The following is a 27,959-nucleotide window of genomic DNA, read 5'->3' on the forward strand; positions in this document are numbered from 1 at the left end:
AAAGCAACTAAGCCCGTGTGCCACAACTACTGAGCCTGCGCTCTAGAGCCCGTGAGCCACAACTACTGAGCCCGTATGCCACAACTACTGAAGCCCGGGCGCCTAGAGCCCGTGCTCCGCAACAAGAGAAACCACTGCAATGAGAAGCCCTCGCACTGCAATGAAGAGCAGCCCCTGCCTGCCGCCACTAGAGAAAAGCCCGCACGCAGCAACAGAGACCTAACGCAGCCAAAAAAAATAAATTAATTAAAAAACAAAAAAATGCTACAGCAGGAGAGTGAGTTTATTCAACAAGTATTTACTGAGCCCTTACTATGTGCCAGGCACTATTTTAGGTGCTGCGAATACATTCCATTGATTAAAAACATACAAAAATCCCTGTCTTCATTTTGCTTACACTCTAGAGGAAGGATACCGGACAATGAACATAATAAATAAGTAAATTACATAGTAAGTTAGGAGGTGATGACTACTACAGAAAAAAAAACAGAGCAGTCGTGAGAATGAAGACAAGTCTTTTCTGGAAATTTTCCAAACCAGACACACACACTCAAAGATATGCTTCTTTCTTGGAAAGTCTATGTATCTGCCAGTGACCAAAGAAAATATTTCTGGCCCCTTAATGTTCATGGGATTTTCAAGCAAGAAATTACAGGGATTTAAAAAATATGAAAATGGAGTTGAAAACTAAGAAAAGTAACTTGCATAAAACAGGAGCTCAATAGAGAGTTTTTGAGGCAGCGGAATCTGTGCTTACTGTAGGAGCAGAGCTTCCCACAGTTCTAGCAAATTCCATAATTCTGGCCACACTGCCAACCACAGTGGATCTGAAGAGTCAAACCTGCTGAAAAGAGGCTACTAGGGTCAGAAAATGTGGAAGAACTCAAGCAGCTTTTCAGGATTTTTTGTTTTATTTCCATTTCCTTTTTAAAATACAGTGCCCTAGTTTTTGTGATTTTCTTATTTTGTTAAAGAGGAAGGGTGAGCTCATTAGAAAGGAAAACTGAAAAACAGGAATGCCCACATTTCCAACTCCATCTCCAATCTCCAGTCGTTCAAGATGCACACGTTTATTGTATATCAGTAGACCCAGGTCTTTTGACACCATTATCAGAGGTTGTTGGCTCTAAACTACCAGGAAGATTTTTTTCCCCTTTGATTTAAATTCAAATTTCATTTCAACAAACCAACCAGAACAATTAATGAATTAGGTTCTCTAAGTCAGAAGTGAAAATAGAAAATAAAAGGTGTTGTCATCTTTGATCAGAAAGTCATACTTTCAGCAAAATGGGGCAGAGGCAGCAAGTCCAGTTTGCAGGACCAGGAAAAAGGAGTGTCCACCCACAGGGTACTGAGAAATTGATGACTATGACAGCGGCCCTTTCTAGAGGTAATAACGTCATTAGGTTGTGATGATCCTCCAGAAACCCCAACAGCCCCGGATTAAGAACATCTGGAAATTGTTCAGATGACACAGATTTCTGTTTCCTGCTGTTAAGGCTTCAGTGATGCCTCTCTGTGGCATCTGTCACCGTCTAACTTCTTTGCAAACCTCCTCCTTTCAAATCAGGAAGTGTACATAAAGTGCAAGTAAGATTCAGTCCCTCGCCTGTGCTTCCAGGTTCTTGCTTTGATACCCAGGATTACCAAATCTGACAATTAAACCGCTGGCCAGCTAGGTCGTCTGCAGGTATTTCTGGAGTTAGCAAATGAGTTCATCTGGCAAAGAGAGTGTCTGAAGGTAGATGCAGTCTTGGCAAGAAAACACAAAGTACCGTACGCAAGACAGGGATGTGAATGATGCAAGCAATAGGGGGGTTCTCATCACCGAGTCACTAAAGAAGTGGCTTTCTTTGGATCTCAACTCTTAAAAGTGAATTCAGGAACTGTTACTAAAATGAATGAGGCCAGCGGATTTCAGATCAGGGTCAGTCCTCAGTGAGGGCAGGTTCAGTTTTCCCTGGGTTGGGAAGAGAAAAGAAAATGAAGAGGGTAAGGAACCAGATCCGATGACTTTCATGTCACAAACGTCACCCCAAAAGCCTCCAGCAAATGCTTCCCATCTTACAGAACAAAGTTGAGCAGAGTGCCTCCTGACAGGGCTTAGCAAAATGTGTTTTCTTTGGGATTTGCTAGGTAGACAGTCCAAATGGATCATGGGGTAGGCAATGTTACATACATCTTTAAGACTTCTTAGATTAATTTTTCTTGATTAATATGCCCATGAGCACTGTGACTCTTCAAGAAAGAGATACAGTATGTAACATTTCCCACATCTGGGGACCAGGAATTTTACCTTCCCGCAAACTAACTTGGCTTTTAATACAAAGTATTTTGGGAAACGCTGCCTTACAATACTGGTTGGAGGGGACAGGAGTGACCTTACGCCACATTCAGTTTATATTACATGAGCCCAGTTTTTTTAATGAGAGTCACAGTCCTGTACCAATATAATAAATTAACCATCGTTGTTGGGATCCACTGTATTTCCTTTGCAATGTGCCAAAATCATGGGCGAAAGTTAACGTTACGTTTGACGGACAAACATTAATGATCAAAAGTTAACTATTTCCCATCTATTATAAACTGTCACACAATCAGTGGACAGTCACAGGGGATGTTCTTTGCATTTTTTCTGATTTTTCCAGCAGAGCTAAGGCCAAGGTTTCAGAATTAAGCCCACCAGGCTGTCATCATATATATATGCATATATACTGCATATATATATATATGCAGTCTTGCATATATATATGGCTGAGACTGAACAGAGTATATTAGAATATACATAAAAATCTCGAATAAAAGTCAAGGATTGACTTGATCAAAAGTCACAGAAAATTATCAAACACATACTAGTTAAATTCCTGAATTTCTTTTTGGCTTCTGCCCTTTCTTCAGCATCAAAGTACCAAACAGTCATGGCATATCTGTGAAAGATAAGTAGATATTAGAAAAGAGGTTTAAAAATACTACCAAAAACAAAAATACTATAAATTTCACATAACAGTCATTTGTAAAGCCAACATTCAAAATTTTTCCTATTATCAGAGGTCCATCCCAATTTTAATTTAAAATAAACTCCTCTGGTTTCAAGTCTATTTAAATGTAATAAAACACTTAAGGAATTCCATGTATGCTCCAGGCGTTATCCTGGGCGATGGGAATTCAAATGGTCATGTGAATACATCAGCCTCTTTCTCAAGGAGCTCAGGCCCTAGCAGGCAGGAAAGGCAATTTGACAAATAATGTAACAGGTCAAGATGATCTACACAGAAAGGGCTAGAAGGGAGTCATTCTGCTAAAGACTGAGAGACCTAAGCTGATGGGGAGAGCACAAAGGGGTGAAGCTTTGAAGAATAACTTATCAAATGACAGGACACTTAAAACTCCTAGCTTTTTTCTTTAGTTTTGGACATTGAGGCAAAGATGCAATGGAATACTAATGGCCTCAAGCTTTCTACTGCGTCCCATCTATGGGACAGACTATAATAGGAGTAATTTCATGCATGAGTTTTCAAAAAGTTTCATTTTATTATTATTATTAGTTAATGGAATTTCTATAGCACTTGATTTTTTCCAAAGGCTTCCCATCAACATGTGCTAATGTTTCCCCTGTGAGCCTGATCATAAAGGAACTGGGGAAGAACGAGGGAATTCTGCACAAATGACAGGGTCCAATTATCGTACAACATTAAACAAGCCACAAGCAGGCTTTGGTGGTAGAATCAGTTACCTGCTCACCTAGGGCACATCCCAATTTGATATTTCATATGCAACTCTATGTGGGGCCAGATCTGTGATTTCTGGAAGGGGCCACATAAACCTTAAGCTCTTAACACCTGTGATTTTAATTTAATCAGTCTTGTTAAGGTTTAGTCATTATCTTTCTACCCAACCTCTCTCCTCCCTGCCCCCAGCTGCTATTCCCAATTCAGGCTGCACCCCACAGAGCTCCAATACCACCTGGTTTACAGCTTTGGCCATAAAACAAAGGCCCATGAGAGGCAGAATCTGAAACTAAGATTATATCAAGAGTTTCCAGATTAATACTAAACAATACTAAATTGTTCAGTTACTCTGAAAATCTCCCCATGCATGATCTAAAGAAAGAAGTCTGAAAAATCCAATTGTTGGGACATGATGGGTACAGTAAGCCCAATCCAATTTTAAGCTCAGGAAAGGGTAAAAAGGAAAAGAAATCAGGACAAATTCCTCTTTCTTTTTCTTTTAAATTTTTATTGGAGTATAGTTGATTTACAATGTTGTGTTACAAATTCCTCTTTCTTTTCTCCAGGTTCTTTCTCTGCTTGCAACTGGCAACTTGTAAACTCATCCAGAGCTAACCAGACAGAATTCCTGTTATGTGGAAGCCAACATTCTCTAGGGGTGGTTCAACATTAGGTTTTTTTTTAAAGTGGCGGGGTAGGGGGAAGAAAGGAGAGAAGAGAAAAATGCTCTGGGAAATTTGGAATCCAAGATGCTCACCTAATGGAAAACAATTTGTTAATAGTTCAAACTGATGTTAGGTTTGTGTACTAAAGAACCCCAAATTTCTCCTTTAATTTTTATTGACTTCAAACAGGTTTGCTATCAGCTTTGGGCGGTGGTTGGTCCCTCATCTGTATAGAACACAAGTTTAGAGAATTCTCTGGGGGTTTGTACACGAAGCTTCTCAGGAGGAATCGTGGCCCTGGCTGTTACCTGGTTGCATAGGAAGGCTGGACTTCATGTGGGTTCCTGCGGTCTGACCAGAAGAACAAGAGTCTGTCAAAAATGGGCTCCACATCCGCTATGAACGATTTCCCTTCTGGAAATATCCGCAGGACCCCACCATGTAGCTGAGGGCCACAAAGAAGGTAGATTATTTCCTCACACATAGTTCATTATCAATGATATTTCAGCCTCATCTAGAAACAAAGCCATCTTCCAACCACCACTCCAAGCGTATATGACTCCCAAATTTTTACTTCAGCCTCATCCTTTGTATTAAATGTTATTTCAAATTTGGCTAGACATATCTCCTTATTCACCTCCCACCAAATGAAGCCTTCCCACCCTCACAATCACGGAGTCCATGGATACAACATGGAGTACTACTAGGTCAAATCATACAGAATTGCCAATATTCGACTGTTTCTGACCTATAACCCCCTCCCACCCCTCCCCTGGCAATTTCATATAGTTCAATCTAATATTAACAGATCCCTAGGCTAGTGACCACACATAACCTCCCCTTCAATTAGAATTTACAGCTTTCTTTTGAGCTCCCCTATCTCCTATCCGATTTCATCAGCTGGAAGTTACATGCTCTTTTTTCTGAACTCTCAGACGACCTTATCTTTCATGACATATATCACTCTCTTCCTTGAATTACTTTTTTTTTTACATGTACACCCAAGCTGTCCTACTAGAATAACCATGTCAAGGTAGAATTCAGACCTCACACGTCGATGTTTCCTCACAGCACAATGCCCGGCGCTAGGAGGCACTCAAATATATTTTGAATGATTTCATACTTTGTGATTTATCATCACTGATCTGACAACTTTACCCTCTTGCCTATAACACTACCTTTCAAGATTTTAAAGGACAACTAAGGGATATGTTTCAGTCACGTTACCAATAGGGAGCTGACACAAACCTTGTTCACTAATTCACTGGTTTCCCAGGTTTAGTTTTTCTGACCCCCGATAAAATATCCTTGCTTTATGACAGCAAGAATCTGACCTAATGGAGAGCGAAAGGAGATGCAGAAGGTTCAAAAGCCAAATAAGCCTGAAAAGTTCTCCAACTTCTCAGACTCCTAAATCATCCCTAGCTTTCAGAAAGCATACAAATTCCAGACAAATGTTTGTCAGTGTGGAACCAGACTTCATATCTCTATCTATATATATGTTCAAAAATATAAAAATAAGCCATAAAACCTCTGGCATTCACAAACCATAGTAAACCATGGCAAGAGGCCACCAGGGAGACGTTTTACTCCAAGAGGGAGGACTGTGTGGGAAACCTCACTTGGGGATAGTTTAATATCCTACCGTTCTATTTTTGTGCAATTCTCTCAGTGTTGCTCCTGGCAGGGAAAAGCATATATCTTATTCCACATTGAGAATCGAGAATCCTATCAGCTCTGGATTAGACTAAAGAAATTGATCCCCATTCCTAAAATTATAAATTATTTTCTCTTCATCAACCATCAAATTATAACCTATAACCTAATAATGGCCCTACCCATCCGCCCCCATCAAATTAACTTCATATCTCTTATTTTCATCTCATCAACTTTAGTACTAACACCGTAAGAGGAAGAAAGAAAAAATATGAAATAGAAAGGATTCATCAGTGGGGATTATGAACTGCAAACTTTCCTCTAAGTCATCTGAATTCTTTTCCTATAGTTCCTAACCCCTCACTCTACTCCCATTATTCCAAGTACCTTGGCATCCCAGTTCTTGTTCAGATAGTAGATGCAGGTGATGCAGCGGCCGTCACCGCTGGGGTTGTCCACGTGTCGAACATAACCTGTTCCATTTCCTGGGTAGCAAGCCACCATCGCCTATGGAGAAATCCCAAGGAAGCTGGTTAACAAAGCTGAACCAATCTTCTCCCACCAGCGAACAGCTGAGTAACACAGTCTCCTTGGGTGCCACATGACATAGGTGACTGTTGGCTTCTTAACTTCAGGTACAGTACATGAATTTGGACTCTTCAGCATATATGATTAACGGTCAAGTTATACCTCATGGCTCAGCCCAGTGGAAAGTAGTTCAACAATATTCCCACAATTCTAGAACATTTTGGACAGTATCTATGGTTGTCATTAGGATGCCCCGCCTTTCTTCAATCTTTCTTTTTGAAAAAGCAGGTTCTGGGTTCCCACCCTAGAGCCACAAAATCATAATCACTAGGTTTGGAGTTTAGGGATTATGCATTATTGACAAGTGCCCCTGAATCACCGAATCACCCACTGTCTCAATCAACGGCTAAAGATACTTGCATTTACAAAGAGACAGGAACCAATGACGAAGGAGAAAAAGGTTAGCCTTGCTCAATAAAATGCTTAGGACAGAAAGAAGAGGGGAGGGTCAATGGAAGCTGTGCCCCGACTTGTCAGCATAGATGACAGTCAGATCCAGTTCATAGAAAAAGCCACAGACACATCTTAATGCATTTTCCAATGCTTGTCTTCTTCCTACTGACAATTATCAAATTAAATGATAACCTGACATTCTCTTCCTTTTGCCCAAGCACTACCTGTATCAGTCAGGTGGAGAAATAAAGCGGGAAGCCAAACTAAAAATCCTACTAAAAATTACTATTAGGGAATTACTACGAAGACGGTAACAAATCTCTAATTGTTCCCTGGAAAATTTATAGCAAAGAGTAGAAAAAATTAGACAAAGTGTAAAAAGCCAGTTCTTTTCACAGGACACTGCCTTATTTCTAAAATATCTTTGTAGGGGTGAGATACATGCAGGGAAGATATTGGCAACACAAGATGAGAAAAAGGATATTTCTTCTGTTTTGTTTGCTGATGTATTCTTAGTGTCTAGAACAGTTCCTGATGCACAGAAGGCATCTGTTTAAATTTGATTTTTTTCTTGGAGGGGAGGGGGGTACGGCGGGGCTTGTGGGATCTTAATTCCCCAACCAGGGATTGAACCCAGGCCCTAAGCAGCGACAGCGCGGAGTCCTAACCACTGGACCGCCAGGGAATTCCCTTTTTTTGTTTTGTTTTGTTTTAAAATTTGATAAATAAATGAATGAATAGCAAACAGCTCTTTCCTCTAAACAGTAAGTTTACTTTCTACCTAGATCAATAGATTTTTGTCATTTTAAAGCATATCTTCAAACATACATGTAGCGATCCAGTTCACATTTTCCTTCATAAATGGCAAGACTGTTTCATTGGTAAAATAACCAGTCAGGGTGAGCCCAAACTAATAACACTAGTGGCTCAATGAATCAGCTTCAAAACCATGGGTGCCAAGTCACTCCCAGTGGTAACACGAAGACATGAACTAGGCATGTACTTGAAAGGCTTCTTGCATACTAGAACAAAAATAAGGCTGAATAGTAACTTGGCTTTACACTGATCTTAAGGCTTAAATCACCATATCTCTCAAACGTTATATCCCTATGCGGCTAGCAATCCCCATATCCTGCCTTTGAATGTCTAAAATGTCAATGCAATGTCATCTTAGAGCTGAAGTTAGGCTGTTAGCTTGAACATCTTTCAGAGGTGGAATTCTGAGGCTACTGCAATCGAGATTTAACAAATGTTGGTACCACCAAGCAAAGGATGGCTTGGGGAAAGGTGATTGGTAGCAGACAGAAATGATGTGTCTAGCTGGGGAAGAAGAAATAAATGAAGTCGCCTATAATGACTAGGGAATTACCCATCCCTGGAAGCAGCTATTAGGATTATAAGAGCCACCACTGAGCCAATAATGAAAGTCACTTAAGCCACAAACAATTATAGGCTGAATTCCCTACCAACTCAGCCTCTCCCCACTGTGAAGCTCTGAAAAGAAGAAAAAGTACTCCATCAATGCTACATAATCGGGCAGAAACAGAGACACAGATGTAGAGAACAAACGTATGGGCACCAAGCGGGGAACGTGGTGGGGGGAGGTGGTGGTGGTGGGCTGAATTGGGAGATTGGGATTGACACGTATACACTAAAATGCATAAAATAGATAACTAATAAGAACCTGCTGTATAAAAAATAAATAAATTCAAAGAAAAATGCTACATAATCTTATATTCTTAAACAGCTCTACTCTAAGGAAAAGGTCAGTGGTCTGGATGTCTGCCATCTAGTTTACTCTGCAACTAATCATGTGATCTCAGGCTTGGTTTCTTTCCTGTAAAAAATGGCTTGGGTTACCCAGTCTCTGATGGGCCAAGAAGATCTCAGACTCTATCTAAGCATCAACCCCAGAAGCAGCAACAGAGTTCTTCAGGGCATGAGGAAGTGCTTTACTGCCTCAGGACTCAGCTTAGATTAAATGCTGATAAAAAGAGATACAAACTCACAAAAGTACATCCTTTTGTATGTACTGCTGCATCTATAAAACGCACGCATAGAGAAGGAGCTAGCACATTCCAGGGGACTTATCATTAGGACAAAACTCCTAAGTGTCAGCGAAGTATCTGATTGCCTAAGGGAGAGAAATATAGAGAATTTTTCTGGGCAGAGTGAATCTTCACCTTCTCTCCTGGTTCCTGAAACCATAGCATCAAGTTCAAAACAATGCAAGCAAATCACTGTGAGCCTCAGTGGGCCTGTTGAAACTACACAGGCCAATTTTATCAGTGTTTTCTGGACAAGAGCCACAGGAGATGGGTCTTGGCTTGGGTACATTCCCAGTATCTGTTGGATTTTGACACAGTCTAAAACCAGGAGGCTAAGGATGCGCTGAGAAGCAAGGCTCACTTCAATAACATCACGCGTTTCTGTGCCAGATCGTGCACGGGGCAGAAACAAACCCCGGAAACTGATCAGTTAGTTCTACAGAGCTGCTATCCAAACCTCATCAAGCCAGGAAGGGATTTAGAGCGTACAGAGGAGGAGAACGCTCCAGGACAATAAGAACATCACCAGAGTACTTCAATGATCACGTGACAAACACGCTGTGCAATAACACTGACACCCATCAGGAGGAAGTCTCACGTATCGCCGACTTTTTATTTGCCAGAACTTGCGGACTAGATTAATATTTGAAATTTATACAAGTTTAATAACATGTTAGTGTGACCTGCAATAGCACATACAATTCAGTCCTATACTTCTATTCTTGGACGGGCAGTTAAATCCACATATCCCCTTATGTATTCACCATCCCTTCCTATGGCCCCATCGTGGACACCCCCCACCCCCTGCACCATCCCCAGAGGCTTCTCCATAGCTCTGTAGCAAAAGGAAATGAGTGGAGAGGGGTGAACCCCTCCCAGGCTCCCAAACTGGCTCTAGACCAGAGATATGTGCTCTGGATACCTAGGCGGCCACGTTCAGGCAGTAAATGTGTCAGGGTTCTTTGAAAATGTACACAGACATATAGAACTTTGACAGCCAAACCCAAGTAACAAAATCTGCTCCCCAAATGCCACAGGGGGAAAAGAAAACAGTTTCTGTTAAGGGGTATTACTGAGTTGGCTTCATAAAAAGCCTTATCTTATCAATCCCAAAGGTAAAGTTGAAAAAAGAAAGTCCAGGATTTCCATCCCAATGCCTCAACAGAATGTTCTTAATTGAAACCAGTTTGATCACATATATACACCATTTCAAAAAACTGGCATCATTGACCTCCACTGTCCATTCATGGGTGGGAAGGGGATACATCTGTCCCATCCCAGCCTCCACTCAGATTCACCACTTCTCTAAAAACAATCAACAACATAGATGATTTATAGAAACGTATTTTACATCACTCATGACTTCAGCGTCAGTCACTAGTATGACTTGATCTTAAAAAAGAGAGTGACGTTTTACATAAAGTTTAACTCAGCAAATTAAAATAGTAATAGTCTTATTTTATTTATCAAATTTGCAATAAATACGAATCCATTTTTAAAAATTTGTCAAGAATAGCATAACTTCAAAGCTGCCAGGTTGAGTGACCTTTAAACTGGTATTTTGGTCCACGGCCAAATGCTAGGCCCCTCTAACTGTGAAGCAGAAATACCAGCCAATCTTGGTAAGGATTTGTTTTGAATTACGAACAGTCCCTAGCAGAGCATATTTTAATAAAATGTAACCTAAACACAGAATAACCTGTACTTAACCTCTTCACACCTCAGTTTTCTCATCTGAAAAATGGGTTTATGAGGATTGAAGGTGATAATCCATGTAAAACAGCGCAAGGCCTGGCACACACTAAATGCTGCTTGATGTCAGCTATTTTTAAAACTGATGATGTGCTTGTTTTTGTCTTCCCCTCCACTGGGGCTTCAGAATGTCTCCCCTTCAGGGATCCGATCCTACCTAAGTGCTTTGTAGCTTCGAACCCAGGGCTGGCAAACTCATATAGCCTGTGGCACTTGCAAGTAACATAAAAAAACGAAGCCAACCAGGTAGATATGTGTCAAAACTCTATAGAGTGTGTACTATGCTACCTACAACTAGGGAATTTTCTAACCTTGGCAATGAGGGGCCGGTGTTACAAAATCCTCAGATTTTAGGACAGTAGCAGGGAACTGAACCGGATTTGTATGTAAACTCTCCTGTATATTTTTAATCCCGATTGTTAAATCAGGGCCACAAAAAAACATATCAGGCTGGATTTTGAGATCACTGTCTGAGGCTCTCCTAAGAGATCAAGCTACTCTGTGTTACTTCCTGAGCTACAAGGAAGCACCTTTCCCATTTCTCTTTACCAGGCTCAGAGGTATCCTTCATCCTTCAGTGCCATCCACGTTGCACAGGCCTCCGCCAAACCTCTCTCCCCTCAAGTCCTTCCCCCATGTCCGCTCTGGATATAGCAATGGGGGCCCAGGATCCCTCCTCTCTTTACCATAAGACACTAACCACGTAGAGTATTAGATGTGTAAAGACTTGAGAAGAAATACACAAGGCCATGCACCTTGTTTAGCTTGGACAAACAGCTAAGCAAATGTAATAGCTGAAGTTTTCTGGCCAGAAATGGGTCCAATTTATATTATCTAAATCAGACAAAAATCATATGGTATCACTTACATGTGGAATCTTAAAAAATGATACAAATGAACTTATTTACCAAACAGAGATAGACTCATAGACATAGAAAACAAACTTATGGTTACCAAAGGGGAAGGGGTGGGAGATAAATTAGGAGTTTAGGATTAAAATATACACATGACTATATATAAAATAGATAACCATCAAGGATGTACTGCATAGCACAGGGAAATATACTCAATATCTTATAAGAACCTATAATGGAAAAGAATCTAAAAAAGAATACGTGTGTGTGTGTGTGTGTATCAAAGGGAATCGCTTTGCTATACACCTGAAACTAACATAATATTGTAAATCAACTATATTTCAATAAAAATTAAAAAAAATATATATTACCTAAATCACTTAAATTCCTACAATACAATATTTACAACGCATCTTTACAACATAGATGCAACTATGCAAAGCTTTCTTCAACAGTTTCAAGAAAATGTCACTAAACAAGAGTTCATGTTGCGGCCAGTCTTACAAAAAAGCAAGCTTTCAGTGTGATGATGAACAGCTCATAAGCAGAAAAAGTGCTTTAGAGTCTTTATATTCATTCTCACATCATCTAGACTGGCATAAAGAAATTAGCTGGAGATAATGTAGGCACTTTAAGGAAACAAGTGTGCAAACTGTCACTAGTTATCTTGGCATCTTGCTTGTTATCTGTCTTGTTAGTTAAGAGCAAGCCTAGCTAGTTCCTTCCTCCTAGTGCCCTAGTTAAAGACTGATGTAACGAAATGAGGGAGAAATGGGAAATATGCTTTTGGTGGGCAACAGCAAGAGCTGTGTCCAGCTACCACGTTCCCCTTCCCAAAGTTTCAGCATCTGACCATACGATTCAGAACATCAGACAGTCAATATCCATCAGGTAAGTAATCTTGAAAACGAACCCCAAGTTATTCACTAAAATGTCTTCTACTATTCTATTTCTATCCTGGGAACTTCTGCCTTCCTCATGTGCCCTAAATCCACACTAAAAATTCCTCTCCCTGAATCCACGTACCCAGAACTCTGCTACATACAACCTCACCTCCAATTTAGAACAATAATCATTATGCCCTCATACCTGAACTCTGCTGAAATGCAGGCACTTCAGTAATTCTGAAAATGAAAAATCAGAAGTTATTGATATAAGCAACTCTCAGTTGCTCTGGTGAAGTAGGCCTGTTGGTTCCTCCTGATCAGGCAAGAGCATCCTGCCTAGAAGGGCAGGGAATTTACCATATTCACTTGAAAACCTGTCCTCGGGGAGACCTTTTTCATCAATGCCCCTCTTTACTATGAGCTTAGTCCTAACTTTGGGATCATTCAAACAACTATCAACAACTATCAAGACTCTGAAACCTTCTACTCAGTTCTCTTAGCTCCTTGAGATTCTTACATTAAAGAGTTGGGCTCCCACACCCACCCTCAGAAATATGCACAGATGCACACACACACACACACACACACACACACACACACACAAGCATGCATAAGGTCACAAAGGATTCACGGGCTTGCAAGGTCTAACTGAACTAGATCAAGATTCTATTTCAGGGGATCCTGTACTTCGTGCATGAACTGGAGTAAATCACCCTGAACTTGAATGAATCACCCTTCCCCAGAAGCCACTGAAACTCTCAGAGGCCAGGAATTTAAGAGACTATTGTCATTCCTTTTCGAATTCTGCTTAATTCCTCTCCTTGGAGGGGATTCAAGCAGAGTCCTGCAATTAAGCACAGTAAACAGGCCCCGGAACATCGACACAGCAATACAGGCTGTTTGGGTTTGGGAAGGCGGCCCTTCCCGCAGAGGCCTGGCTCCCGGCCAGCGGGGTGACGGCTGAGTGACAGGGCTACGTGCGCTGCGTGAGGGTGGCAGCCAGCCCACACCCGAGCACACAGCCCGGCAGCCCGCGGAGGGAACCGGCACGGGAAAGCCCTCCCCCATCACTACCCCAGTCACCAGAGAAATGTACTCAGTAAGGGCTTCCTTGCAATTATGAAATCCGCAAAAGTCAGCCAGGCCCTGGGTTGAGGACATTAACACAGGCATTTAACCGTATCCATTCCGCTACCTTTCCTCAAATCAAATCGTTAACAACTGCCATTTCCTGAAGACCCATGAAGCCAGGGAGCACTTTAGGGTGGCAATTTACACATATTCTCTCATTTAATTTCCAGGTTAAGGGGAAGGTGAGCAGCAGTCACCTGCCCTGAGTCACCCTGCCCGCAAGTCTTCGGTAGAAGTCATTAACCCTGGAAGCTATCATATTGACCTAGAAGTTACCTTATTCCTATAGAAAACAAATTCATGAGTAATCCTTAAGGCAATATGGGGGTAGGAACGTTTAACTTCCTTTGATGTGAGAAACAGACTTATCAGTAAATAAAACTTTACATGTAGCTCTCTAAAGGCTTGAAGCCGAATCTAAAAAAAGAATGTCTGTGACCGCAGGATTGTCAGAGAATTAAATATGGTCTGCTTTAAATTCTCATCTGGAATGAATCCTAAAATACTTGAGGGAAGCCATGATAACTTAAATACAGTTGGTAAGACAAGATTTTATTGAGTAATATACAAAAATATATAGTTACCAATCAAAACATGTCAAGAAAAATGCCTTGAAGCAATGTTCTTAAGAGAAACCAGGAAACACTTTACTTGCAATTCCCAGTGGCTCTGAGGAGTCTTAGCCTGGGACAATGTAACTATGTTGGAAAAAGAAAAAGTTAAAGAGCTTTCTAGGAAACCAGATCTCATATTCGCATTTGGATTTCAGCACTTGGAAAAATATATCTGCTGAATGAAAGGAATGACACACAGCAAGTCAGAACTAGAACTCATGAAACTTGGGAGGCACATTTATTTACCGAACAAACATGTGTACGTGCCTGACACTATGTGCCTCCCAAATATTACCTCATTCAATATTCATAACAGCTCCATGAGGCAGGAACCATTATTATCTCCATTTTACAAATGAGGAGACCGAGGCACGACGAGTTTAGGTAACCGGCCTTTTCGAAGCCAGTTCGTCTGGCCGCGGAGAGTGAGCTCACGCTTTACCGGCGCAGCTTACCCTTTGTCTAACATTAACCGGTTCACCTCTTTTTTGAGAGAACTAAGATCTTCGGTTCTTCTTGAAGTATTTGACTTCTTCTCACCCTCACCTGTCACCCTTGCCATAATGATAGAAAATCACAAAATGCAAAAAGAAAGAAAGAAAAAAAGAGTGTCCTTGGTATTGAGACTGTGAACTGAAAGCTCCAGGGCAGTGAAGGGGGTAGGGGGTAGGGTGCAGATGGGGTTGTATTTCAACAAAAGCTGAGAGCAAAGGAAACTGACTCAGTCCCGCAGCAGAACACTAGCTGTCCAAGCTGCCTTTGATTGGTTATTCCCACTGCAGGACAAACTCAAGCCAACTCCAAGCTCTGTAGCCCCATATCTGACTGGGATACAGTTGGTCAGCAATCAGTCTTCTCCCCAGGCTGCTCTTCCCCTTACCTCGGGGTCTGTGGAAGGAAGTCAGCCTCTCCAGGACCTCTCCTTTCAGCTCAGGTGAACACCAGCCAAGGTTTTCAGACTTCTTCAAAGTCAGAAAGCAAATGACCCATTAAGAAAAAACTTTAAAGGATATACAAAAGTGTATTTCCCTTGGGAAGGCACCTGGTAAACTCCAAGGAATCCCAGGGATGAGACCGATTTTCCTTACTCAGGTGCAAAGCTTATTCAGGAGACTCTTAACTCCACTACTACCACATTAATTAGAATTCACTGAGTACAGAACTTTCTAATATCAAGTGAATTAGAGTATGCTGGATACAGACCCACTATGGCTTACAGGAGTGGTGAGATCTAGAGGACCACTCAGACATGTGAAAAGTAAAAGGCTCGGGCTTCCCTGGTGGCGCAGTGGTTGAGAATCCGCCTGCCGATGCGGGGGACACGGGTTCGTGCCCCGGTCCGGGAGGATCCCGCGTGCCGCGGAGCGGCTGGGCCCGGGAGCCATGGCCGCTGAGCCTGCGCGTCCAGAGCCTGTGCTCCGCAACGGGAGAGGCCACAACGGTGAGAGCCCCGCGTACCACAAAAAAAAAAAGTAAAAGGCTCTTCTGAGAGAAATGTATAAACTACTTTGGGGAGCAGTAAAGGGACTAGAAATAAAAGAGTTGCCTGGCTCTGAGTTTAGGGGGCAGCGATGGTGAATATAATTGTACCTATGTCCCTTCAAGATGGGGCTCCAAGAGAAGCCCCATTTTACAAACGTGGAAACTGAGAGAGACAAAAAGTGACTTACGGGACATTATAGAACTAAGCATGGTCTTCCCACTGCTAACCACTACTTCTAAAATATCAGGAAAAAGTTGTTCACTGAAAACAGGTGCAATTATTTCCAGAGTGACCATGAATGAAATTGTCTTCCTTCAAAATAACACAACAAAGGATTCTCAGATGATTATCACGGCTTATCAAATAGAGGTTCAAACTATATTAACTGGAAAATCAAAGCCCTCCATGCAGAAGTAGGAAAAGGCAAGGGCCAGCTACTCTCCAATCTCTACCTAGTAAAACCTCTGATTACAGTCAAGCTGGATTCGTTTTTCGGCTTTGCTTCCCCAAAGAGTCCCACACCTCAGCCATCTTACCCTAGAGGGTCAGAAACAACCCTCGGCTTCTGTGTGGTGTTCAGTTAGCGCATAATAGATACTCAATACTGACAGAATCATCTGCTCTTTTCCAGTTTGTTCTCACCCCAGATCACTACGATGCTTTCTTGTTCTCCCTGGTGCCTTGAGCTAGCACTCCTTGCCAGGCTGTAGGATACAGGGGAGCAATACTGCGCAGATATTAACCAAGATTGTTCCCCTCCATTCAACGCAACAGGAGAGAATCAGTTCCAAATTATACTACAATTCTGGTTCTGGAAAATTAACTTTTGTTGGAAAAAATAATAGAAAAATTGTGTGGGGTGTGTGTGTGTGTGTGTGTGTGTGTGTGTGTGTGTGTGTAATTAACATGTTAATGTGTTGTTCTCAAAAATTTCCCAAATGAAACAAAAACACTTGCATTTTTTAGTTTTAGTGATGAATAAGCTCAGATCTGATCAACTGATTGAACGCCGATTTTCTCACTGATAGAGAAACTCCAGGAAGATAGAGCACCATCCCCATTTAGCCTCCTCATATTCATTTTATTCAGTGGTTCTCAAATTTCAGCCTGTATGAGAATTGCCTGGAGGACTTGTGAGCTTCTGATTCACTAGCTTTGGGGAGAAGCTCAAGAACAGGCATTTGCAGCACGTTCCCAGGTGATGCTGCCGCTGCTGTGGCAAAGCAAGAGTTTTTGTGCAATGCCTCACCCTAAATAATAAAAGGTCAAGGGGAATTAGAATTAGTCACCTGCACTGGTTAACTTGGAGAACAGGAGGTGGTGGGTAGAGCCGGAAGCGAGAGGAATTCCTATAGGGCAGTTTCTGGCACAGCCTTGGCATCGCGATTCCTGACACTGGCAGGAAACATTCCAATTGCAACTCTGTAGCATTGTTGAGGATTACTGTCCTGTCAGCGCTGGGATGTGACTGTGGACAGAGTCAGATCTCTTCTTCAGGAATCCAATCAGAGGCACTGAAAGCACCTATTTGCCCTCTCAAATAAAATTATAGTCTCAATTTTCATTGAATTCCTTATCATATGGAGGTAGATTTATATATTATTGTACCCATGTTACAGATGAGGAGAGTGAGGCTCAGAGAACTGACTTGCCAAAGATCACAGTGAGGCAAAATAAAATGTAAAATGTCCATCCCAGTGCCTAATAAGGTACTGACCAAATTAAGTTCAAATATAAAAATAAAAATCGACCTTGCTCCTAAAGAAGTGGAGATTAAGGTCCTGAGATGCTGCCTGCCAGGGTCTGAGTGAGGACCACAAGCCAGGGTCCTAGCCTCGTGGTCCCGGGCTTCTCTGAGGCAGACCTCTAACTATGAGCTGCCAGGATCTGATGTGACTTGGTACTTTCTAGGGCCAAGAATAGAGTATCAGAACTAAGGAAAAAAAAACCTTACAAAGCCGAAGTCCCTCCTTTGAGATAGTCCCTCACAGCCTGTTAATGTAATAAAATAGTAAAACCCTTTAGCATCAAATTAGGGACCAAGTTGTAAAACCTTTCTTTCTCTTTTTTTTCTTTTTTGGCCTAACAAAATATTTATAGCTCGAATGGATAAAGAAGTTGTGGTACATATATACAATGGAATGTGGTACATATATACTCAGCCATGAAAAGGAATGAAATTGAGTCATTTGTTGAGACGTGGATGGATCTAGACACTGTCATACAGAGTGAAGTAAGTCAGAAAGAGAAAAACAAATATCGTATATTAACGCATGTATGTGGAACCTAGAAAAATGGTACAGATGAACCGGTTTGCAGGGCAGAAGTTGAGACACAGATGTAGAGAACAAACGTATGGACACCAAGGGGGGAAAGCCGCGGGGGAGGGGTGGTGGTGGTGTGCTGAATTGGGAGACTGGGATTGACATGTGTACACTGATGTGTATAAAATTGATGACTAATAAGAACCTGCAGTATAAAAAACCAAACCAACAAACAAAAAAACAACTAATACTAAACTTTCTTTGGGTTATTTGTATGGAAATATGTTAATATAAATGTTTCAGACATTACATGAAATTTCTAAATATATATACAGAGAGATTTATAGCTTTTTTTTTTTTGACACCCTGACATCTTAAAATTGAAGTTCCTTTTAAAGATGAAATTAAGTCAACAGTAAAGGACTATTGGAGGCACTAAAAATATATATCAAGCTTCATAGACTCTGCCTTCAAAGAATGTATAGGTAAATGAGGGGCTGGCAGGGTAAGCAGCAAAGAAATAAATGTATTGGGGTGGCCCGGGTTGAGCCACCCATAGAGTTTTAGGAAGCAGAAGGGAACTTCACGGAGAAGGCAGGAGGATGGATTTTTGAGGAGAAGACAATGGGGAAGCTTGGTTTGCCAAGTAGGTATCTTTAAAATACTTCCCTCCTCAAGGATTTCTACAGTGAAAGAGAAACAAAATTTAGTTTTTTAAAAAAAGACAAAACTTAAGGTTCCACAGGGAGCCTAAAAAAAAACCCTCAAAAAGCCAAAACAGCACAAAATAGCCAAATTTTGACCAATAATATTGCACGTTCCTGAATGAAACTTCAACGTTTAAAACAGTTTTGTTTACCTACTCCAAACAATCAAATTAAACTGCGAAACAATATAAATAGGAAAGAAGCCATCCAAAAAAAAAAAAAAAAGACTGACTGCCAACTTTGTGTGGGGTATTGGGATTTCTAAGTAATAGTCCCTCAGGTTTGACTAGACAGATAAGTAGAACTGGGAGGGGATGTGGAGGGAGGGGCACAGGCAGAATCTGTGATCTATTTGTCTGGAGAACACAGAGCAAGCTCCCCCAAAATGTTCAGACTGTTTAAAACAGTGTATCTTTACTTCCAAGCAATGCTCAGAAAGAAGAGCATTATCCTGAATACTTCAAAACAACTTCAAGTTGCCCGAAGAGAACCAAAACTAGATGTCACTGACACCTGGAATTGTGTTTTTCCATTTGTCTTCTTCCCACTGGCAAATAATCAAGACTACTATCATATTCTTTGAATCTCTGTATTTTGGAATTATTTTTATATGGTGATATTATTTTGGCTTCATTTTGGAAACAAAAGTAAGAGTTAATATGAGATAGGTACATTTACTCCAGAACTTGAGAAACAGTGATCATTGCATCTCCTAAAGAATGAAAAATTGGTTTGACTAAAAATAGAGCTACCATATGACCCGGCAATTCCACTCCTGGGTATATGTCCAAAGAAAATGAAAACACTACTTTGAAAAGATACATGAACCTCAATGTTCACAGCAGCATTCTTTACAACAGCCAATATATGGAAGCAACCCAACTGTCCATCCACAGATGAATGGATAAAGAAGATGTGGTATATATACAACAGAATACTACTTGGCCATAACAATGAACGAAATTTTGCCATTTGCAGCAACATGGATGGACTTGGAGGGGATTATGCTAAGTGAGATAAGTCAGATGGAAAAAGACAAATACCGTATGAATCACTTGTATGTGAAATCTAAAAAATACAACAAATGGACAAATATAACAAAACAGAAGCAGACTCACAGATACAGAGAACAAACTAGTGGTCACCAGTGGGGAGGGGGGCAGGGCCAAAATGGGAGAGGGGGAGTAGGAGGTACAAACTATTGGGTGTAAGACAGGCTCAAGCACATATTGTACAACACGGGGAATACAGCCAATATTTCGTAGTAACTGTAAATGGAAAGTAACCTTTAAAAATTGTATAAAAATAAAAAATTAAAATAAAATTGGTTTGACTTAAGGAGGTATTAACATTGTACTGAACATGGAACCAAATGAATCCAACACAAGATGGGAAAGCCTGCATCACACAGCTGCAAACCCATGGGTCTGTAAGGCTGGGACTGGGCAGAGGCAGGGGGTAAAAAATAACGACACTCAGTCACTACCAGCTCACCAAAAACAAGAATAGGGACTCACCTACAAATCAATATCAAAAGAAGATACAAAATTAAGTTAAGAGCCATATTGGTTTAAGATTGAAATAATCGAGGGAAACAGGGTACAAATTTCTATGTATAAAGAACCAAGCTAACTAATCTTGCTTGGCAAACAGACACATAGTCCTGAATCTGAGCCAAATCAACGGCTCCTGGCAATCTGCCAAAGCCAAATTCCTTGGTCTGGCATCATAAAATGATTTGTCTGTCGAATTTACAATTCCAGTGTCTCTGGATTCAGCTACCCACTGGGCACCCCTGGCAGCTGCCCAGCAGAATACATCTGAACTATCATTACTGTCAGAACATGTGCGTTTGACAAACACTGGAGAAAAATGACACTCATTTCTTAGGGCAATATTAGTTAACAGCTACAAAGTGCTGCTACAAAGGAATTATCAAGTCTGTAGCTATAATAATTAACGAAGAGTTAATAACCTTCTCCGTAGCGCTAACCTGCAAGCTGCTCCTTGGTGTTCAGTAGACATGGGTCAAACTGTCATTTAATTTACTGGAGGCCACAAAGGTGAGTCAAAATCAGAGGTCTTGCCAAACTGAGCAAACATGGTCCAAAGGCGAGATGTCCTCTGAACTTTATTCTCAAGTGCTAGGATGCTTCTCAGATGCTCTCTGCTTATCATGGGTTAAACTCCACCCCCAATTTTAAGCCCATCAGAGAAGTCTCCCAGACACGGTGCATTTTCAGGATAGAGTTGCAACACGCAACTCCAAGACTGCTTGTTATTTATAAAATCTGAAATTTTTCTAGCCAGAGTTGGGACTCAGGGAAGAATTTACAAATTTTTGCTTGAGCTGAGTAAGGTCAGAAAGGGAAATAATTCATGACACCCACAAGTCGAATGCACAGATTGGCTACTTAATTCCCACCTAAGGATGGGTGCTAATCAATTTTAAGTCAGAATTATATTTAAAAATTGTAAACCACTGGCCATCTGAATTTGAACGCCTATTTTCCACATAAATAATTCTGAAAACGGTGAACATATTCTAATTTCTTCAAAAAAAGAGCCAGATGGACAAATGAGATAAGCAACTGTTTTAAGATATTCCTGGTAAAATAAAGACCATGATTGATTTTAAGAGGCTACATCCCAGCCCTAGTTTTCTTGAGCTTAAAATAGTTAATAAAGTAGAGCAACTTTTTTTCCTTAAAAAAAAAAAAAATTCCCAAATAAGACACTGATGCAGCTGACTTAATCTACCGCCCGTGTCTCCCAGTCCACCTGACTTATGAAGCAACCCCAACCAGGGTAGCCCCTTTTCTATTAAAGCACTTTGCTCAAGCCCAAGACCTACTCCAATCTCTTCTCAAGGGCCTATGCAAGACCTCATTTCTCCAAATACAAAAACCACCTAATTGCTGAATGATTGAGGAATTGGACAAATGTAATTTCTGATACCTCCCTAGCTCCAAAAACCTTTATTATTAAAGTCCTAATAATTTTGGTCACTTATTTTAGTCACTTCATGTTAAGTAAATAGAGAAATTGGACAAAGCCCAAAGAAGAGAAACAAAAATGACTAATCAGTGTAAAACTGGTCTGTTTAACCAGAAAAAGAGAAAACAAAGTTGGTGACAACCATTTCACACCACTCAACTTTCAGCTTACTTCTTTAGGTGCTTTTATCATCCCTTTCCACCTCCTTTCTCCCATCCATGTACAGATCTACCGCAGTGCAAGGCATTTAATGATTTGTGAATGAATAAATTAAATTGATACCCCCTGATTTCCCGCTTCACTGCAAGCAGACAAGGTCGTGGTGGAGTGGCCAGTGGCCCAAAATTGAACAAAAGAAATTATAAAGGAAACACACATGCGCACCTTCTTTTCTTTGTTCCCAAGTGTCATTCAACAAAATAGACAAAGTACACTATGAAAACTCACCCTATGGAGAAACTTGCTTCACTGTCACTGAGGCTGTGTTCTGTAAATTATTTCCTTCCTCCAAGAGCTAAAATACAAAACCTTTTATTAAGAATCCTCACATCCTTATAGAAAGATGTTCCCGTGCTTCAAACTCAGTGCCTCCTCCCCCTAAAATACCTTATTTTTTTTTAAATTAATTAATTTATTTTTGGCTGCGTTGGGTCTTCGTTGCTGTGCACGGGCTTTCTCTAGTTGCAGCGAGCGGGGGCTACTCTTTGTTGTGGTGCGCAGGCTTCTCATTACGGTGGCTTCTCTTGTTGCAGAGCACGGGCTCTAGAGCGCGCGGGCTTCAGTAGATGCGGTGCGTGGGCTTCAGTAGATGCGGCGCGTGGGTTTAGTTGCTACGCGGCATGTGGGAACTTCCCGAACCAGGGCTCGAACCCGTGTCGCCTGCATTGGCGGGTGGATTCTTAACCACTGTGCCACCAGGGAAGCCCTAAAATACCTTATTCACAGATAAATTTTTAAGATTTTAATTGCAGAGACACCATGTATGATGCCTAGTCCCCAAACCCCATGCTGTAAGAACTGCACCTCTCATGCGCCCTGGCAACTGTATTTGTGATATATGATTCCACATGCCCTCTCAAACCATCCCCACCCAAGATTGACAGGTCCTCTCTCAGGGGATGAAAACAGGGATTCTAGAATGTTAGTCAAGTCTCTGTTGAACTCAAACTGAGGCTGAGATGGCCACTGTGGGGTAGCCATCTTGAGCCGTGCACATGGAAAAGAAGCAAAAGCTGGACGGAAGGTAGAGAGGGCTAGAAATAAAGAGTACAACCAGAGAAGCAAAGATGGAGGCCATAGAGCAACAAAGAAAAGAACTAACACACCAGCTCTCCCGGACGTTAAGGACTTTCTAGTTCCTAGTTCATGGCTTCAGGCTTCTGTGAACCCCAGTTGCATTTCCTTGTACTTGGGTCCTGAGAGAGATCCTGATCTTTGAAATTCATTACCCCAGGTTTGTCTAAAGTAGTTTACAACCATGCTAAGCTCCATCGAGTCCTGAATATCCCTGATATCACAGGAGAAGGAAGGGCCAAAACGGTTCTTGCTCTAGCAGCAAAGGAACAAATCCACCATTTGTAACATATTTTCTGTTATCTACAACTTACTGCTGTTTCATCATTTCTCTGTACAGTTTCCAGGGGAGGACTGACCTGTTGATTCATAATACAACCCCCATAACCCTATCATCCACAGCTACTCCAGCTGGGGATCCTAACAACCAAGCTGGTTAACAAATGCTTTTCCTGCAAATAACAGTAGGAAAACATTAGCACAGCATTCCATTCTCTTCTTCAAATGTACTTAACGGACCCACTTCAATGTTTGGGTTTTGTCTTTTTTCTTTTTTAAGCTTGAGAATAATCAAGTGTGAGCTAGAGGATCCTACAGTTCAAAAGTACACGTGAATGTAAGCTCTAGGGGGCAGGGATGATGCCTGTCCGCCTTTGTATCCCCACCTCTGCACAGTACCCCACGCTGAGTGAACATTTGCTGAGGGAATGAAAGGAGGGTAAGTAGGAGCCTAAGAGTCAAAAACACAAACTCTGGGCTCAGACAGACCTGGGTTAGACTCCCATATCTCCCCTTAGAACATTTATGAAGGCTCAGAATTCTGCTAAGAATTTTATGTACACTGTCTTATTTCATGCTCCTTCCCCCGCTAAAGCTTTAAGGTATTCTCTCTCATTTCACACTTGGTGGAAACTGTGCAACTTACCTGTGGCCACAAGGTTAGTCACCCCAAGTCCAAGACCTTAACCCCTGTGACAAACTGCATTTACTGCTGACTTCGTGTCCTTGGGCAAATGATTTAATTACTCAATTTGCCGAAGATTATGGTCCTGAAGGCTGTCAGACAGTGTCTGAAAAGTGCTTAGCACGGTACCAGACGGAGCCAACAGTTCATTAAAAGGTAGTTATTATTATTAGAGTCACTAACTTCTGCTCCAAGCAGAGGCACTCTGGGTTCTATAAATTACACATTCTCTGGAAAACAGCCATGTCCAAGATCTAGGCAGCCAAAGCAAAAGGAGCAAATTAGGACCAATATTTATCTTGGATATGATCTAAGTTCTCCAACAGGGAGTAACAGATAAGAAATCTTTTCATAGCCTGAAAGCAATGATTGTGCTTGAAGTTAGGGGGCACTATACTGCTGTATATCATAAAAACATTTGCCCCAGAGTCTTCAGCACCCTTGGATTTTTCTCCAACAAAGCGGAGGTAGATAAATTCTGATCAGTTAACACCTTTTGTGGCAGGGAGGGGAACACTTTAATATTTCTTTCCATACCCTTCCACAATTTCAATTTCAGGTTCACTATATTCCTATTCTATTTCCAATGCCTCTGAAATTGTTTCATTGAGATAAAGAGCATTATTACCTTCTTCAATGACCTTTAAAAGTTCAGGGAAAAAAGTATTTTCATTAGGATTAACAAGCATAACACCAAGAAATGTAAAGTACCTAAAAAAAAAAAACTGGTCTAAAATATGTAAATGTATATATTGGCAATTGTTGAAAATGGGTGATAGGAGCTCATTATACTAGCCTCTCTACATTTATATATGTTTGAAAATTTCCATAATAAAAAGTTACAAATAAATGTTTAAAGTAAATGTACAAATTCTACCTTTTAATAATTTAGTTTTTACTGAATACCTGCTTCGAGGATGGAGCAGGAAACTGGGTCTGTATCACTACTCTGGGAAACAGCACAGAGTAAGGCACTCAGTTGAGGGAAGAGAAGTAAATAAGGTTAAATTAAGGTGGAACTAATATAAATCATATAGAAATGGAATGTGTTTCTACAATGCTTTAATAATGAACTTCAAGTAAGAGACCCAGGGCTACAAGACATTACTAAGGAGACTTCTTTATACAAACAAACCAAACTGTTTTTTTTTTTTTTTTAGTACATATAATAATTGTTTGCTCAAGCCTGGTTTACATTTGGTTTTAGCTGGCCGAGGAATATCCCAATTTAGAGGTGATTTTTTTAAAGTGCAGAAATAAAGAACTGTGCCAAACGGCTAAAGGAAAGCTGGAAATCAAGGTACGGGCAGATGTCTCTTCAGTGGACAAAAGATGAATTTTCTCTTTTCAATTCACAGTCACCTTCTGAAAGGGTTAACTGAGAAGTTATTTGTTCTACCCAGATGATAATCCATAATTGAAAAATCATATCTAGAGATCTTTTATTTTTCCTTACCCAGACGTACACAGTGCTTTTCATTCAATTTGTGGAGTTAAATTCTAGCCTAAAACCCTACCATTGCCCATTAAGTCAAAGCTAAAATAAGAACAAAAACCAAAAAAACTTAACTTTCAAATATGTTAGTGACCTCTTTCTATCAACGAATTCTGATCTCCCTCCCGCAGAGCAAATTCTGTTCCTAGAATGCTAGGGGTGAATTTCCTAACACCAAAATTTAAAAGAAACTCTAAAAAACTGATAAGAAGCCACCTGCTGTTCTAGGTTGAAGCTATGTACACCTCTTCAACACTGAGGATAGCTGGTCCCCTCCTGACCCCATCCCAAAGGCGCGGTCATTTACAAAACAAGTGCAAAACCAAAACTAATCAAGACAAATGGCTTTCTACTCCATCACCAAAACGATGCAACAAGGGTAAAGAAACACTTTACCATCAATCTTCTACAGAGTCCGGCTAACTGAATTTTCCCCTAATCAAAGTAAAACTTAGGAAGCAGCATTTTCTTCTAAGATTTACTTTATTTGCATTCTATTAAAAACAGTGCTTTCAGATATTCTACCCATGTCCTCCTGGCTTGAAAGGTATACAGCAATCTCTTCTCTATTCCACTCGCCCAATCCAACCCCTTCATTTCTATACACTTCCAAGTCTTTACCACTTGCCCTTTATTAAAAGTATTCCTCTTGGTTTATGGGACAAATGAGACAACAATGGTATGTTTTATCACAGGATCAATCTTAAATTGAGGAATACTACATACAGTGTGACAGAGTAGTACATAGGTGAATGTTCACCTTCCTTCTCATGCTAGTATGTTTTGCCTCACTGTGTTAAAGTAAAACTTGTCTACAGTTCTGAGTGCCCCTTGACCAGTCCACAATAAAAGAGGTACAAAACCACTCTCAGAACTGCCCTGGAAAACTGGCTGGATTATCATTTGTAGAAAAGACTGAGTAGCTCGACTATCCCAACGTAACGTATATCAACCAACATCATGGTACTCCGCGTTCCCATATTTCTGCCAATCTACCTGTAAACGTTTCGAAGAAAAATTACCACCCAGGGAGTGACTGCTGGCCATTTGAACAAAAACGTGGTTTCTTTCCAGAGGTACTTGACTACCCTCTTCTGATCACTTAACTGTTGTTGTCAGTGGATTTCCCCAGCAACTGATAGTTAGGAAAGGGGGCTGGGGCTCAGCACCAGGAGAGAATTTTCAACTCAAGTGGATGATCAAATAATGTCCTGGGCGCAGAAAGCCAAGGGCAGCACTAGAAAGTGATGATGATGAGCCTTACTCCTTCACAGGTCAAACTCTTCCCACACCTGCCAAACTCCACAAACCAAATGCCACACTGTGAAATCACACTGTCTCTAGAATTCTCTAAAAGTGCTTTCGTTGGAATCCCCTCTGAACACAACGAAGGGCTGACGGGCAATATTAGGTGACTTGAAAGTAGACATTTAAGATCATGAGTTCGCGTGTCTCCGACCATACATAATGTTTCTAATAACCTGTCCCAACGTGGGGCGGGGGAGTGGGAGGTGTAGGGGGAACCAGGCGGACTTCTTGCTTCTTGGTTAAAAACTAAAGTTCGCTTGCAGCCCTGCGAAGGCGACAGACAACGGACTCCGAACGTCCCCAGTACCCGCGGGCTGCAGCAGCGGCCGGGCACCCGCGCACGTCCTACCTTGGACCTTTCCTTGACGTAGTATTTGCCCAGCCGGCTCCCGCAATACAGGACCAGCCTGTCGATGAGAGACAAGAGGAAGCTGATGGCCTCGCAGCCCTCCTCGTTGCCCCCGATCCACGTGATCTGGTCGCCCCGCAGGTGCCGCTTGGAGACGCCGGTGCGGGGCCCGGCCAGCTGGCCGTCCCGCAGGGCCCCGTTGCAGTGCAGCTGCTTGACTCGCTCCAGGACACAGTCGCCCACCACCTCACCCAGGAAGTTGTCCAGGTAGCAGAAGCCGACCTCGTGCAGACAGGGCACGATGTATTCCAGGGCGATCTTCTCCAGATCCAGCCTCATGATATGTCCTAGGGGCATCTCGCCCGCAGAGTCGAGCTCGGGGACCCCCAGCGTGCACCCGGAGAGAGAGCGACCTGCGAGCGCGCTCAGCCGAGGCGCAGGGAGAGTGGCCCGGAGTTCAGCTACCTGCGGCGGCCACGGTCCCCGAGCCACCGCGGCGCCAGGGAGAGGGGAAAGTTGCTCGCAACTCTGGGGAGGAGGGACCCCGTTCAGGGACCAGCGGGAGTTGTGCGGGGCTCCACGACTCAGCGCCGGACTGGCCCAGCGAGGAGTCGGAGGGCCCCTTTTGGAAACGCGGAGCCACCACTGGCGCGGCGGCAGCCCCAGGCGGGGAGAGGCTGAGGTCCAGCCCCTGAGCAGGCCGACTCCGCGCGTCACGGGCCCCGCCCAGGCTCCGCCCCAGGACCGCCTCCGGGACAGCCCTCCCCCCCGGCCCGTCACCCC

At 41.9% G+C, this 27,959-nt stretch overlaps 1 protein-coding gene across 1 annotated transcript; it reads right to left on the bottom strand.

The window, feature by feature from the left end:
• Nucleotides 1-890: 890 nt before the first annotated feature.
• On the bottom strand, nucleotides 891-27,852 carry EGLN3 (egl-9 family hypoxia inducible factor 3). The gene is made up of 5 exons (XM_007117882.4): nucleotides 27,177-27,852; nucleotides 6,437-6,556; nucleotides 4,702-4,838; nucleotides 2,854-2,927; nucleotides 891-1,960 (listed from the first exon to the last, which is right to left on the bottom strand). The coding sequence occupies exons 1-5, from the start codon at nucleotides 27,531-27,533 to the stop codon at nucleotides 1,929-1,931; spliced, it is 720 nt and encodes a 239-aa protein (XP_007117944.1). The 5' UTR covers nucleotides 27,534-27,852; the 3' UTR covers nucleotides 891-1,928.
• Between the last annotated feature and the right edge of the window lie 107 nt (nucleotides 27,853-27,959).

This window comes from Physeter macrocephalus, chromosome 11, assembly GCF_002837175.3.
Source record: "Physeter macrocephalus isolate SW-GA chromosome 11, ASM283717v5, whole genome shotgun sequence".
Taxonomy (NCBI): domain Eukaryota; kingdom Metazoa; phylum Chordata; class Mammalia; order Artiodactyla; family Physeteridae; genus Physeter; species Physeter macrocephalus.